Source organism: Condylura cristata, unplaced genomic scaffold (assembly GCF_000260355.1).
Source record: "Condylura cristata isolate star-nosed mole 26May11 unplaced genomic scaffold, ConCri1.0 scaffold00002, whole genome shotgun sequence".
In the NCBI taxonomy this organism is placed as follows: Eukaryota; Metazoa; Chordata; class Mammalia; order Eulipotyphla; family Talpidae; genus Condylura; species Condylura cristata.
The window spans coordinates 29,165,009-29,182,271 of record NW_004567103.1 but is presented as its reverse complement, the minus strand read 5'-3'; the positions used below and the strand labels follow the sequence as shown (position 1 = coordinate 29,182,271).

General features: G+C 34.3%; 1 protein-coding gene across 1 annotated transcript in view; it reads right to left on the bottom strand.

Moving 5' to 3' along the window:
• Positions 1-17,263, bottom strand: part of DNAH7 (dynein, axonemal, heavy chain 7) — a 205,444-nt gene that overhangs the window by 168,791 nt on the left and 19,390 nt on the right. The window contains exons 10-14 of the mRNA XM_004674839.1: positions 14,694-14,813; positions 7,786-7,969; positions 7,179-7,358; positions 2,722-2,994; positions 155-282 (exon numbers count right to left, since the gene is read on the bottom strand). Coding sequence (XP_004674896.1) covers positions 155-282; positions 2,722-2,994; positions 7,179-7,358; positions 7,786-7,969; positions 14,694-14,813 — 885 coding nt within the window. The remainder of the gene's footprint in view (positions 1-154; positions 283-2,721; positions 2,995-7,178; positions 7,359-7,785; positions 7,970-14,693; positions 14,814-17,263) is intronic.

The following is a 17,263-nucleotide window of genomic DNA, read 5'->3' as shown; positions in this document are numbered from 1 at the left end:
GATAACCACACAATTAAAGTCAGCCTGTTAGAAATATTTGGCATTTCTGTTCTTTTGGATTATGTAAGACACTGCTCTGTTTCATTACTTCAGTTCTTTCTATTTAACATTCTCCCTGGAAAAAATAAAATCACAATCAATATTATGTAAATACCTTGTATTTACTTCCTGATGATCTCTGAACATTTTAGCTATAAGTTTTCCACAAATAACATCAGCTCGTTTCACCAAAGCTCTGATTAATTCCTCACAGCGCACTTCAAACATTCCTAATCGAACAGCCTGTGATGTTAAGTATTAAAAGTTTAATTAACATGAAAATACATGAGTCCCACAATTTTGCCTTGCTCATAATACTTATGTGTGATCTTACAAAATTAATTTTTTTTAATATAATGGGGAGAGGTGGTCATTTTCTAATACTAATTTGTATTTTACAAGTAACTTCTGGTTAAATCCCCTTGAAAAGTTTATCAGCCTGAAAACCAATTCTATTTCTAGACAGTAATGGATAGAAAAACTCTGGAGAATTGAGCTATAGCTAAACAGTGTGGGATTTAAGTGTGATAGTTAAAGTGGACATCCTTGTTTTGTACCTGATCTTAGTGGAAAAAGTTTTCAGTTTTTCACCATCGAGAATGGTAGCTGAAGGTTTTTTTTTTTTAATGCATGGCCTTTATTATATTGAGGCATAGTCCATCTATCCCCTTTTTAACATATTTTTTAATCATAAATGGATGTTAAATCTTTTCAAATACTTTCTCTGTGCCTATTGATATTTGTATTTCCTTTTGTTGATGTTGTGAATCATGCTGATAGAATTCAGATATTGAACTGTCCCAGTGTCCCCCTTCGTCATGAGTCAGGATTCCTTTAATGCACTGTTGAATTTGGTTTGCTAAGATTTTGTTAGGATATTTGCATTTATGTTCATTAGAGAGATTGGCCTGTATTTTGCCTTTTTTTCTTCTGGTGTCTTTGTCTGATTTTGGTATGAGGGTCATGCTGGTGACATAGAAGGTTCAGTAATATTACTCTTTCACTATTTTTTTTTAGAAGAGTTTGAGAAGTACTAGCATTAGTTCACCTTTGAAGGTTTCATAGAATTCACAAGTGAAATAATCTGGTCCTGGACTTTTGGTGGTGAGGGTGGTAAGAGTTTTGATTATGATTTCAATTTTCTTGTTTGTAATTGGTCTATTCAGGTAGTCTATTTCTTTCTTTTCCAGATGACTGTATATTCCCAGGAATTTAACTTTCTCTTCAAGATTATTCAACTCACAAATTTTTACAATTATCTCTTAAGTATCTGTATTTCTATAATACTTTAACTTCTTTTGTTTCTGATCCTATTTATGAGTTACTTTCCTTTTTTCTCAGTGAACCTCGCTAAATGTTTTTATTCAAATAAATTTTAATACTTTGTCTTCTTGATTTCCATTTCATTTATTCTACTCTAATTTTTACTATTTTCTTCTTTCAACTCATTTTTTTGTTCGTATTTTTCTTGTTCCTTGAAATGCTAAGATTATCTGAACTATTTGTTACTTGATGTGGGCCTGTATTGCTATATACTTCCCTATTATGTACGGCTTTCTCCATATCCCATAAGTTCTGGAAGGTTGTGCCCTCATTTCCCTTTGATTTTCTCATTAACCAAATAGGCATTCAGTATTGTATTGCTCAGTCCTCACATACCAAAGGTTTTTCCTCCTTTGACAATTGATTTCTAGTTTGATATTTACAGAAGATATTAGGTATGATTTTAATCTTCAAGAACGTATCACTTGTCTATAACCTAATATGTGGTTAGTCTTAGACTTGAATTTGGTTTGCTAAGATTTTGTTGAGGTTATTTGCATTTATGTTCACTAGAGAGATTGGCGAGTAGTTTTCATTTTTTATGGTGTCTTTGTACTCCTGAATACACTTGAGAAAAATGCCGCTGTCTCTTTTCAGATATGCTTCTTCATTGGTGCATCTCTACTGAGGAGACTTATGTCTTCCTGATGCATGGTTTCCTAATAACTAATTTTCATCTCTCTTTTTTCCTTTTATAGCTGAAAACCTATTTTTATCTGATATATTTATGGCTGTCCCTGCCCTGCTTTGGGTCCCCTTTGGTTATAGGATTGTTTTCTAACCCTTTATTCTAAACCTGTTTCTCTTTGGAGCTTAAGGCTTTTCCTGAAAACAGCAGAAAGCTGGATCCTGTTTTCTTATCCAACTATACACCCTATGCCTTATAATTGGTACATTCAGTATTTTTACATTTACAGTGATTATTAATAAAGAAAAGTGCCACTGTTTCTGTGTCCTTGTTTGGTTATTTGTGCATATTCTTCTCCAAAGGAAGAAATTTTAAATTACCAGTCTTAATATTAAACCAAAGTAATCACATTTTGGTACAATTACCATATTTTTCCATTCACAAACACTAAAAAAAGCCTAGGTTTTTGGAATTCTAAGTAGTCAAACTGCATTAAGAACTTAAAAGTTAGGGTTGTCATACTGGACTCTATGAGCACAAGAACTGCATCTATTTTGTCTTTTTTCCATATTTCCATGGCTTCTAACATGAGAGGTTCAATAACTATTTCTTTTGTTGGTGGTAGTGATTCAATTATTTTGCTGTATGTTCTAAAAACACATGAAATAAAAGTGAGAAAAAGTTATTAAGTTATTAAGTTGTCAACAAGAGTCACAAAATAAATCATTTACCTTTCTAGATGTGTACTGTATGTCCTCTATTAGTTTTTGGTATTTGCAAATTTCCTTTATTATATTCTCATAATTTTGATTTTCTGCAAGGAAAGCATCAACATCTTGCTCAGCTTTTCTGGTGATCAAAAAATCATACTTGTCATAGAATCTGAGGTGCTCAGTAGGTGCCAAACTCTCTCTCATAGTCACGTCCTTAACCTTTTTTTTGTGAGCATCAACAATTTCACTCAGAATTATAGGCTTCAAGTTGATTGGTTTAGACTTACTTTCCTAAATGAAGGAGAAAAAGCAGTATTATTTAGTCAAAACACCTTCAGTTAAAACACCATGTCATTTATGTTTGTAAATATGCCCATGTCAACATGTCATTTTTTTTTATCCATAGGTTCCTCCCCCAGTAACTAATTGTACATAGGTTATCATAGTATTCCTGCTTTTTTTCTGTGTTAGTGCTATTTTAGGTTTTGTCATTTTTTGGTAAAATTTGGTATATTATTTTTTTGGTCTTTGAATGCTTAAAAGTTGTTTCTATAGAAATTAACAGTAATGCTGTCTTAATTTTATGCCATTTCAGCTGATGAGAAAGCTTTCTGATAATGAGAGAAGTCTATGTCCAGGATTTGCACAATTTTTTTTCTTTAATAGGGTGCTTTGTTTTTCTAACATATTGAGTGTAATTTTAGGTGTCCTTTCATACAAGAATAAGACAATAAAAGCAGAAAGCTAAACATTTTGCTTGTGAATTCCATATGCTCTCAGTATAAGGTAGCTCTTGCATTCACGTTTTAAAAACACACACACACATACACACACAGAAGCTAGCTCAGTGTCCTATTGTACTCTGATCACAGTACCTTTTCACCTTCAAGGATAATCTGTCTACAACAAAGAAATATTGTTTGCTCATCCATTGACCTTTGGTCTTTGATCTTTGATTCTGTGAAAAGCAACCAGAGCAGATGAAAATCCCTAGTTGCAAAATACACATTTTGCGATCACTGTTAGAAGATTAGTTTGCAGGAAGGAACCAAAAAACAATTATAAATAGGCAAACAAATCTCAACAGCTTGTCTCCTTTTCTTTTCAAATAAGAGGACAATTAAATGAGCCTAGGTGATTTATTATCTTGAACCAAGTTTCACATAAAATCTGAACATTTAATTGTAACAAACAAAAATCACTGTCTATAAGGGACATTTTACAGCACTTAAATTAATAACAACAATGATTTCTTAGAAAACAAGGTGATTTGCTCAGATATCCAGCGTTTGTTTGCCTGCTGCACCCACTAGTGTACATTTCATAAACTCACTGCATAGAGCTAGATACTTAATTAGGACATCAATGAATCCCACCATCACCACTTCACTCTTGGGCTCAGAGGCAGCACGGTATCATCTTTTTTTTTGCAAAAGAAAGAAATCTTTAGGATAAAACCATCTATATCATATACTCTATTTAAAGTGAAACTACTGGGTTTCCTATGAATCTCCCTAGTACTCATTATGGATTATTTCCTAAAATTATTAAGCCTGTTTAACCTCTAATGCATATATCTTTCTTAAAACTATTAGAATGGCTGATTTTGCTGTGAATTCTACTCAGTTCCTAACAAGAGATAAAAGATGGCTTGCATGAGAGAGTGCAAGTGTTTTATGGCATATCAAAGAGATCATGAGAGTGTGGTGTGCTTGTACTTGGTGCATTAGCCCCTTGCAGATTTGCATTCTAAGCATGGGAGATGTATTTTTGTTTCACCTTCAGTTTCTATGAAAAATTATAATAAACAGCTCTATGAATTTTACTTCTACAGTTCTGCCAAAGACCATAGAGACTGTGTTCAATTATCTTACTAAAAGTATTCTCTGTATCACTTGTTTCCAAACTGACGGGTTACTGGAATCATCTAGGGATAATTTACTGGTAGTTATATCTAGACACTTATTTTTAAAGTTGTGTCAAGAATATTGACTGTCATTGTGAAACTGCATCTCTTGAGCTGAGAATTGGTGGTGGGGGCAGTCCAGCGGTATTTTTTAAATGTTACCAGATGATACATAGGATTCAGAAATTTTACCCCATGTTAGTGTCCCATGTAATACCCACCTCTCAAAATGTGGTATCAGCAAACATATCACTTTACCCCTGAAGTGTAAGCTAACCACTTAATCCTAGTTAAAACTTGTAATATTTTCTTATTTTCTTTAGAAATCAAGAAGTTTAGATTCATATTTGATATAAAATAGTAACTACATACATTCAGATTATAAAACCTTTCTCCACTTTGAGGTTTGTCTAGTAACTCTTATGATCATGCTTTATTTGTCCATTTCATAAGCTACCCCAAATCATTCTTGAAAAAAGTCAGAGTATCAGTAGAATGGAAAAGGATGTAATGGATGAATTGAAATGAAACAATGGACAAAATTAAGCTAGTCTGAGTGGTTCTATTTATGGCAATGGGAAGAATAGATATGCTAAAAACAACTCTAGTTCAAAACACATAAATGTGTAGGAAAAAAGTGCTGAATATAACTTTCATAATGCACAGCTAAGGAAGTAAAATAACAAGGAAAGTCGAAGGGGTCAAACATGAGAGAAAACATGGATTGAGAGGTATTTGTGTGTGTAAGTGAGCAGCTGCCCTAGAGACTCCACTGATTCCTCAAGTTTAAAGTTCACTTTAATGAGTCTCCAGCAAGGTAGGCAGAGAGGATAGCTGTCAGGGAACAAAGCCTCAAGCCTTAGCAAAGTGGGAAGTCATAAATGATACTCCAACATATAGCTAAGAACAATGAATGGTGACATAACCTCAAAGTAATTTTTCAGGATGCAAAATTTCAGATTGCTGAAAGGATATAGAAACTTTGATGAAGGAGCAAAATTAACAACAACAACAACAAAAGTCCTGTTCTGGCCTTATTTCTCAGTGGAAAAGAAAAAAGAAATTAGATTTCTGGGCACAAATCTTTTCTAATGCAGATCTGGGTAAACAGTCACATATCCAATGCCATCCACTAAATCCTCAGTCAAAATTTTATTAAAAACAGTCTTTGGTCTGCAGTTTTCAGAGTAGTCAAAAAGCAACTAACGAATTAAACCAGTATCTCAAAGACTTTCCACACAAAAAAAATCTCACATGTATAACCCTATGAAAATAAAGTAAAAATAACCTTTTTATAAATAAATAACCAGATAAATAAATAATCAGGAGTAAGAGTAAGATCGGAAAAGAATAGAATCAAAGTGGCAAAGTGGAGTTACTGGACATAGACTATAAAAGAAAAAAAATAATTCATGTCACGATAAATAGAAGACTAATGAATACATGACTAAATACCAGAGACTACTAAAAATGAACAGTCCTCTTTAAAAAAGAACTTAATGGAATTTCTAGAAAGCAAGAACAATAAAAAAATTAGAAGTTTTATGACAAATATCATATCCTTAAAATGAATAATTTCACAATCACACTGTTAGTTAGATTGTAGGTTTGCAGGCATTAACTTGATTACTACTTGAAACTTTGCATGTTTTTCATGTATGCATGGAATATTCATAAACTATTGAAAATAGAAAAGTAAGAAGAAATAAAGTGATTGTACTTCCGAACTTTGAAATCTTGTAACTTAGAGTTTTTACACATGTTCATTTCATACCTAGATAGTCCTGACTACTGTGGAAATGAAGTTCTGATGAGGTTTCATTATTTGACTAGAATAAGGAATATTTATGATTTCAGACAATATTATTTGTGGGAAAAATTGTATGGGAATGGTGACCAGCTGGAGGAAAGCTTTGCAGAGGTATGACTTAAAATGGAAACCACAATGGAGGTCTACAAGATGGTCAACCAAAGCAAATGTCATGAGTACTTCAGAGATTAAGTCCTGCTGCTTCTCACCTCATCACAGCTATAATCCCTTTCCCTCAGAAAGCTTCCAGTTGAGTCCAGTGAAGACTGGACGGAAAAGCTAGTCACATTCTACAAGAACCCAATGAGAATAGTGGTGTTTTTTTTTCCTTTTAAAAAAAATAATTATATTTATTTTTACATAATTCTTCATTTTGTGCATTTTTTTCATCTTGGTTGTACTCCCTGTGGACTTCCCACCACCAATTCACCCATGTGCTATCATCATAGTCTTGTGTGTTCTTCCCACCCCAGTTTGATCCTATTTCCCTTGCCACACCCATAGAATGTTTCTGGTTTATAGTTGTTCATTTTCTTTTTTACTTTATTACAATTGTTTTTCTTTTCCTAATCCCTTACACTCTTGTTATGAGTGAAACCATCTAGTATTTTTCTTGAGAAAATAGTGTTTTTTAAATAAATCCTTAAATTCAGGTTTAAGGTCATTTGTATGTTACAAAACACCTGTCTACACCTTGCAGAAGTATTTGAAAGATTCTCATCATGCAAATCAACAGTCAAATTAAGCAATGTTACTTACCCACTTGGAATATAATCTTGTCTCAACTCTTGGGACAAAACTGACAGCTTTAATCATGACATCATAAACATTTAAAAAAATTTCTACATAGTCCTCGAACTCAGGTTCAAACTTAATGCTATCATTATCAAGAATCAGCCTCAAGATGAAACCTGGATGTTCATAAGCTCTAACAGAGTCCTGCAAAAGGAAAAAACAACATATTTCTATCTATATTTATATAGGGCCAAGTGTCCAGAAAGAGGATGTGCACAGCAGTGGAGTTCTGGAATCATGCCAAAAAGAGCCTAAGGAAAGAACATTCAAATTTCCAGGAAACACTCACACTATAACAGGACTTTCTTGCAGAAAGAAGAATTTATTTTGGGAAACTTCTACAGATATCATGGCCCAAATTTCCCAGTAGTGGAAATTTTCACAAAGCCATGAGATAATAATAATGACATATCTAAAATATAAAGGTCAAAAATAACATTTTCTTTAACAGGTAGGTCTAAAGACAGACTTCCTGTCCTCCCAATAGTGTAGGTATTTTATCCCTTCTGAAAAGAACTGAAAATAAATTAGTAAATGAATATGAATATGGATGTGAGTGAAGTACACTTACTGCGGGTTGTGCGATTAAGTCTGTGAAATCTTGCATGGAGACCAAAGCTAGGTTCTGCAGCTGTAAAGTCATGAGTGTAGCAGCACAGTTGAAAAAAGATTCCAATTTGGCACTGCTGTCGCCAGTTGGCAATTGCTTTTTTTTATTACCTTGATAATAAATATTCTGCACTTCTGGAAACCACCTTGAAAGAACAAAAGACGTTTAAAAGTTAATACTTACAGTGAATTATTCCTTTTACATTAAGCATTAACAGTAACTTCTGGACATCCAAAGGTCTTCAGAGAATGGTATATTGCTAGGTGACGTTATCCAGTCTGTGAAATCTAAGTGCTAGTATATTTCACTTTTCCTACAAAAATAAATTGTAATAATAGACAACAGAAAATGACTCAACAAAGTGATACCATGAGAAAAAATGTTAAGTCTAACTCCTATGAGTCCTGTTTGGTTGTTTTTTTCTTTTTTTTTTTTTTTTCATTGAATAAATGTAACAACTATCTTCAGTGGATATTGCAAAATATTCTTCTTCAGGTTCTGAAATCTTCTTCAGGCCAAGGGTTTGTTATTTTAAATCTAAAATGCAAACTACTAATTCAACCAAGGGAGGGCTTGTTTAGGTCAACCCACTGTTCTTTTGTTTTGTTTTGTTTTGTTTTTTTTAGGCTATTTTATTTATTTAACAATGACTTCAAAACACATACAAGTAAAGTCAGCTATATTCTTTCTCCTGAAAGAATAATAAAAAGCCAAGTTTCAAATATGTATCCATGTTATCCTTATGACAATCAAGAAATGCATAAAAAGATACAGATACATCACAATGTAAAAATGTGAGCTTTTCAGTTTACAAAATCATTGTCCAATACTACAAAATTAAGGAGGTTTGATACTTCATTTGTAAGAAGAATGGATTTTTAATGGACAGTTAATATAATATCAAGAGTTGCCTGATCATTTCACAAGACATCTAAGTTTTAAAATATATGTACTCATTTCATTAAGAAATAAGTGTTTATTGTCTGCAGTGTGCTAGGAAGAGTGTCACGGGAGGTATAAAAAGATAGGACTCCATCCCTTGTCCCTTATAATAATGAAGGCAATATGTCATAACTGAAAACAGTTTTAAAATCAGAGGCTAGATATATACTTTTCCATTTAAGGAACAGAGAAGGGTTTTATAGTGAAGATGGCAATTTTACTGAAAGATAGAGTGTAATGAAATGAGGAAGACCCTGAGGAAAAAATTTGATTGAAATAGGATAGTAAGAATGATCAGTGAGTGAGGTGGGGCTAATATATATGATAAGTTTATGAGTTACAGTAGAGCTAGCCAACTAGAAAAAGAAAAGAAGTCAGTGGGGGAAAGTCCATAAAGGCTTTTGCAGAACTTGGGAACAAAACACAACAACCTGGACAGCCTCAGGTTCTAAGATGAAGCCATGCAGTTCCTTCTGCAGGGAAGCTTCACTATCAAGCAACAGGTAAAAGGACAAAGAGCAAACACTAGGTAGGAGTGGGCAATCCTGGATTAAGAACAAGGACTGAGAAGATTCCAGGAATTCAGACAACACATGGGATAGAACTGGAGAAAAGACAAAAAATATATATTTTTCAAAAACCATTCACTGAGATGCATTGTCTCAGAAATACTTATAGGATCCTCTATTCTGTAAGAAACACTTGAGGTACAAAACATGACTTAGTATGCAAAGTGCTTTCAGGCTACTACTTGGAGGTGGGGGGTGGGAGGAATACGTGTAAATACAGGTTATAAAACTAGAGCTAGAATGAAGAGTTGGAGCCATTCAGAAGAGATTACTAGTGATGATGTAAGATTTAAGACTCCATGGAAGAAGGGTAATTTGAGTAGTAATAAGGTTTATTAAATACAGTAAATAAATACCGTGAGTCATATTTTATTTGGATATTCAAGACATTCATATTTGTTTTAATTTACTAAACCTGTAATTCAACCTTACCTATGCAAACATGACAATGCTAAGAATCACAAAGTTTAAGAGGAAAGCAACTGAACAACTTCCAATTATTTCCACAGATAGACTGAAACAAGGAGTAGCTAATTATTTTTTAAAAATCAACAAGCAGGCCCTTTCTTGGAACAGTGGGTTAGGGTATTGCACTGCAAGCTAGTCGTAGCCACTTCACTGCGAGTTCGATCCCAGGCCCTCAGAGGTGATCCACATGGCGAGGCAGACCTCTCCTGCCTTGCTCACTGCTCCTTTGAGCAGTGTAATTTCATCAATCTGCCTGGTCTGTTCCCCACTCTGACTCAGGTGAAACCTCTCACTGCCCCTGCACCTCTGGCCTATACCTCAGTTCTGTATGCGCAAATCTTTAAAAAAAAAATCAAGTGGGGCCACCCTGGTGGCTTAGGAGTTAAGTCTCAGCACTACCCCAATCATGATGATCTACGTTTGGTTCCTGGCCAGAGAGCTAACCCACATATGGTGCACCAGACCTCTCCTGTCTCACCACTGTACCCTTAGCAATTTATGTCAGTAAATTAGCCTGTTTTGCTCCCCACTCTCCTCTAGTGAATCCTTTCACCCCATGCACCTCTGGCCTATACACCAGTTCTTCTACACACACAACATAATAATAATAATTGGTTGAAAAGGGGATTAAAGAGCCTTCAAATGTATCCACAGGCTAGCAATAAGGTAGTTACAGACTAGTCTTAAAAGTTATGGCCTGTTTGGTCCTCCCTGGTGGCGCAGCGGGTTAAAGCACAGCACTGAGAATCTAAAGCCGCTTCCGCATGAGTTCGATTCCCGCCTGCCCCGGAGGTGACCACATGGTGTGGCAGACCTCTCCTGACCCACCCGCTGCTCCCCTCAGCAGTGTACTTCGTCAATCTGCCTGTTCTGCTCCCCACTCTGTCTCTGGTGAAGCCTCTCACCGCCCCTGAGCCTCTGGCCTGTACCCCAGTTCTGTATGCACAAATAAATAAATCTTTAAAAAAAAAAAAAAAGTTATGGCCTGTTTAATTTAACAAAATTACTCCTACAGATTGGTCCAAGGTAAAAATATTTTCAAAGCTAAGAATGGAAAAGTAAGTTAAGTTCAGGTTGCAAAAGATCTTAAAAGGTGAATTAAAAAATGAATGATTTATTTTATCAACAAGAAGGAGGCATGAATAAAGGCGATTATTTGAAGACTCATCTGGCAGTGGTTTGATAGATGGGAGGTGAAAAGGGTCTGTCAAGGATAGCACAATGGGAATTAAGAGCTGGGAAGATGCTTTTGAGACATGATCTCTAACAACTAGTGGTCATAAAATAAGCCTCAATATATGTAATGGATTAAAATCACACAAAATCAGAAATCAGTGATTTTAGGAGAACAGAGGAAATTCACAAATATGGAAATTAAATGGAAACTGGTTGAAACAACCAATGAATAAAAAAAATCACAATGGAGACTGTGATGATGAATGGAAATACAAACACCATATAGGAAACCTTACTCAAAGCAGTGATCAGAGGGAAATTTATAGATATATAAACACATTAGAAAATAAGATTAACTCAACAACAAACTTCCACTAGAAACTGGGGTAAGGCAAATTAAATTCAAAACAAAGAAAAGCAAAAACTAAAAAAATAAAGATTTGAGTAGAGCAAAAAAATTTAAAAAATAGAGAAAAATCAAAACTTATCCATAAACTTGATATACCTATAGCTAACTGGTGACAAAGAAAGAGAGAAGACACAAAGTGTTAAAATTAGTACCAAAATGGGCTATTAGTACTGGGTTTACATAAGATTATAAGGAAATATAATGAATACCAATAAATTAGCTAGCTTAGAAAACTCCCAGAAAGACACTACCAAAACTGATTCAAGACTAAAAATATAAATAGACCTATAATTAGAGATAGAGTTAATATTTTTTTTAAAACTCAAAAAAAATTTAAAAAGTCAAGACTCAGGAATATGTCTTCACTGGTGAGCACTACCAAAAATTTAAAGAAGAATTAATACTAATCCTTCAAAAATTCTCCCAGAAAAGAGAAAGGATCACTTAATTCATTTTATGAGCCTAATATTACCATAATAAAAAAACCAAAGCTATTACAAGAAAAGGGAAACTACAGGTCAATATCCATTATAAATGTAAATATGAAAAGCCTCATCAAAATAATAGCAGACTGAATACAGCAGCTTATAAAAAGGATTATACTCCATGACCAAGTAGAATTTATCTCAAGTACATCAAGTTGGTTCAGCATCAGAGAAAAAAAACATGATCTCAATAGATACAGAAAAAGCATTTAGAAAAATTTATGAAAAATAACCTCAATAAAGCATGAATTAAAAAGAAAAATTCCTCAATTTGATAAACGACTTCACAAAGCTAGCTTAATGGTGAGAAACTAAAAGGATTGGCCCTAATGTCTGGAGTAAAGAGAAGATGGCCACCTTTGCCACTTGAATTCAACATTACACTGGATGTTGTAATCAAAGCGATTACCCAGAAAAGAAAAAAAAAATTATGCAGACATAAAAGGAAAAAGTAGAGCTATTTCTAATCACTGATGATATGATCTTACATACAGGTCTAAAGAATACAAACACACATGCCATAGGGGCTAATACACAAGTTTAGCAAAGTTACAGGTTATAAGATTAATATACAAAAGAGTTAGTTCAGCAAAATTAAAAATAGTTGTACTTCAAAGGACACAATGAAGAAAATGAAAGGAAACCCACATAATGGGAGAAATACTTGAAAATTGTGTAGCGTATAAAGTTCTAGTAGCTAGAATAGATGAGTAATCTTAAGGTGGAGGCACAACAAGTTAAAGCACAGCACCGCACTGCAAATAAGCCACAGCTGCTTCAGTACCAGTTCTATCCCCAGCTCCGGAGGTGACCCACATGGCACAGCAGATCTCTCCTGACTTGTATGCTACTCCCCTCAGCAGTGTACTTCATCAATATGCCTGTTCTCCCCACTATGTCTCTGGTGATTCCTCTCAACGATCCTGTACCTCTGACCTGTACTCCAGTTCGGTATGCATAAATAAATGTATCTTTAAAAAAAAAATCTTAAGATGCAACTGCAGATAACCCAATACAAAATGAGAAATAATTAGAATAAACATTTATGCAAACTAGATGAATAAATGGACAACAAGCACATGAAAAAAAAAAAAAGCTCAATATTAGAAAAATACAAATAAAAGCCAAAGGAGATAGCTCTTCATATCCAGTATGGTGGCTATGATCAACTGGAAAACAAAGTTTTGGTAATAAAGAAATTGGAACCCTCAAACATTGTTGGTACTATTGTGGAACTGCTGGGACTCAGTGATGAGATGGCATTCAAGAGGAAATATACAGTATAAAATTAGTAGTAAGGGCCATGAACTCAGTGGGAAAAAAAACAACAACAGATTTTAGAAGGCAGATGAAATTAACTGTTGAGTAGAAGTGAAGGACAAGAATTTGGAGATGCTTGATTTGGGTTTGTGTAGAGGTCAATTTCTTCCTGACTGTGGTGAGCTGATGGTCTGCCCAGACATAATAAACATATTTCATTCACTACTCAAAGTGTGGTCAGAGAGTATGTCCCTAGAATCAATAAGGAAGCATCAAGAGATACAGTTGATCAATCTACATCTTCCAGAAAAATATACAAATCCTGTTCAATAAAAATTTGAACATTACTCAGAGCTCTTGTCACCCAATTTACTAAAATTTACAGTGGTATGTATTGGTAGGGTATAATCCTGAAGTCATAATCAATATAATTCACCCTTATTCTGCACTTAATATGTCATTTTTTTTCTCTATAATAAATTGTGGCATTTCACTCTGTACTTTACTATTATAAGTTTAAAGTATTTGAATAGTGTCAGAAAAAGAATTTCATTCTAACATTAGGGGAGAAAAATGGCTAGGGAAAGATTCAGGATACATAAACAATCAGGATACATTTCTAAGTACTTCTGGAAATTAGGAAGCTATATTGGGTTTCTTTCTTTTCTATTATTTTTTTCTCTGTTATTTTTATGTTTTTACTTTATTTTTTTAAAGATTGATTTATTTGTGCATACAGAACTTGGGAACAGGCCAGAGATGCAGGGTGGTGAGAGGATTCACCAGCGACGGAATGGGAAGCAGAACAGGCAGACTGATGAAGTACACTGCTGAGGGGAGCAATGGGCCAGGCAGAAGAGGTCTGCCATGCCATGTGGGTCAGCTCCGGACAGGAGCTCCAACCCGCACTTGAGTAGCAGCAGCCAGCTTGCAGTGATGCACTTTAACCTGTTGTGCCACCAGGGAGGGCCAGTTATTTTAAATTTGATCTGATTTTAATGTCCTATTTATAATGACTCAGTGACCCATGATGACACAAATTTTCTGGACATATTCACAATATACTGTCTGGCACCCACATCAATGATCAAAACAGCCTGTGGCTATTCCATTTTGAAGAATTAAATTTAAAAAGATGCCTAAATATCATTTATAAGTCCAGCTTCCCAATGAGGTTGTAAATGCCTTTAATGAATGTATTTCCCCAACCTTAGGGTCCTTTAAACTCTTCAGTTCCTCTGTCTAAAAGCAAAATGAAAAATACACACTACTTTACAGGTATTTAACAGTAGATGTAATATAAATGTTCAATGTAGATGTTCACTAATGATAAAAACCAGTCATTGGGGGTGGGGGAAGCAATCATTAAATCACTTAAATTCTATGCAATCTAGCCTGTAGTCATTACATACTAAGGCAGTTTAAAGAGACTACATTGAACTCTCAAACAGAAGTGATTATGAACTATTATAATAAGATTTGTTGAAGGCACCTAACATGCAATATCCCACCAATCACTACTTTAAATTTATTTTCATAAGTGATACTTCAAAACTTTACGTTTTTGTTAGAGTCTCTTTAGCAGATTCCATGTGTCTCATGAGAATGCTCTGAAAAATGGACAGCTCTAATGCATCCTGGCGATTATGAAATTCCTCTACATCAATTAAACGTAGTTTTCTGCAAGAGATAAAAATACAGTTTCTGTATTTAGTATTTTTGGTAATTTCTTCTCAAAAATAGAATACTGGACTGCTAGATTTTCTCACTAAAATTTGTTTTATAAAATGAAATATTTAAGAACACAAGATATTCAAAATAATTAATGTAATTAAAAGGGATGCAATGTGTTACTATGGAACTTAACTGGAATTTGATGAATAGTCTCAATTTATTTCTGGAACAATTTTAGTAGGAAAAGTATCAGGATTCAAAGTTTACAGGGTTTATTGTTCCCTAACACAAAAATGTACCCAATTTCTAAAGGAAGTAGCCCTGGATATTAGTAAACCAAAGAGAAGTTCACATCTAATTAAGATCCAGTATCTGAATTTCTATACCTTTGATTTTTTTTTCCAAAAAAAGAAAAAAAAAACATAGTGCTTACTGCACTAGTAGGCACTTTTCAATAAAGTCTGTTTTATGACTATAATGGTGTAATTCTGTTACATAACTAATTTACTCATTTAAGAATTTTCTTCTGCCAGATTAAAATAAAAACAATATAAACTATTTGCATCATTGTGTCACACACCGCAAACTACTGACTCCCTCCCTATCAGAGTAATGGTTTAATGATTACATGTCATTAAATGATTTCTATATTACCAAACAACACTATTAAATCACATTTAATTTTTGCTGCAATAACAATATAGAAAACTGGCTAATAAGAAAAAATTTCAAAGTTATTTATATTCCTTTTACAAGCTAAAAATTATCTCTTAAGTTATAACACATTAAGGCACAAAGCAGACAAATTAGGCACAAAGTAGGTACAATCACTACTGGAGAATTTTTGGCAATGTGTTATTCTGGTCAGTTGAATAATATAATGTTTTAAATGAAATACTCTTAAAATGTACTAAATGTAGCACAGCATGTATTAAACATAACCTGCACTCTCTGCGTCTGATGTAAGTCGGGGCCAGGCTCCTGTGCTGTGAAGCAATAACGAGAACAGTACGAGCTAGGGCAACAGCCCTGGGATTCCCTTTGCCAAAGAACCACCAGAACAATTTCCCCTACAGTTGCTTGGTGTTCGATCTGAGACAGACTTGGATGTACTGGCCACCCATGATTTATATTTAAAGGCCTTTACAGATATTTTATAGTACAACTTTCCCATGAAATCTCTACTGACATTTCCTGTTTGGACAACTGGCTTAATTGTTAAGAAGATGGGATAAATATGAGACAATATTCCTACTTACTCAGATGATCCTTACATGAATCTAGGAATAGAACAATAGCTTCAACCAGTGGTTTTAGAGGAGTCAAGACAAGATTACTCATTACGCTTTAGTTTGAATTTGGTTAGCAAAAAAGAAAATGCTTATGCCTCTGAAAGTTTCATGGTGAGAAGTTTTGTAACTGCCAAAATCTCTTCATCTTTTTTTATTTATAGAACTAAATAACAGCCCCAAGTTACCTATCCTATAAATCTTAGAACCTGCTCTAAAGTCTTTCTACCCCTTGCCATATCCAGCCAGACAAATTTCTGTACTTCCAGCTGTCAAATCATAAATTCCTTGAGCCCTCAGACCTGTCACTACTACCCATCACAGGCTAAAACCCATCTTTACCGTTGTGTCCTGGCAGAAGGAATTTCAACAGTTATGACCCAACACTCCAGAATTAGTACCAAATTAGTCTGTGTTCTCTGGTTTTCAAAGTTAATCTTACTGAGACCAAGTTACCTCCCCAAACCCTACTTCTAGGGCTTACATTTACTTCTTGCTTGTTCCACAATTTTTTTTTCCTATTTTAGAAACATGTTTATTCTTTCCAGTCCACCTCTTTTGTTAATTCAAATGATCACACTCTAGTCAATGTTCTGCATTTGATTTTTTCACTTACTATTGCATCCTGGAGACCTTTCAATATTAGCACCTTGAGATTTTTCTCATACAAAGTTTATAGCTGTGTGAGATTCCATGTGTGAATGAACCATAGCTTATTGAACAATTCCATGGATACTTTGTTGTTTCCAGTCTTTAACTCTTACCAATAAATGCCACAATAAAGAAACTTATAACTAAATCATCTCCCATATTTGAGGTGTGTCTGTAGGTCAGTTTCCCAGTAATGAAATGCTGAATTCAAGTGCAAATGAGCTGCAACAGTGCGAGGTATGACTGGATTTCCTCAAAATGGTGCCCCTTTCTTTAAGCTCACCAATACAGCATGGTGTCAATATTTTGGAATTTTGCCTATTTGATAGGAAAAAGAATGGTTTCTCAGTGTAGTTTTTATTACCATCCCTTCGCATTTCTTTTGAGTTAAGCATCTTTTAATATCAGTAAGGGTCATTTAACTTATATCCTTTCTGAGGGCTACACAGTAAATGAATCCATAGTGTATTACTAATCTAGGAATATTTTCTTGGATTTTGGTGAGACCATGAGTTT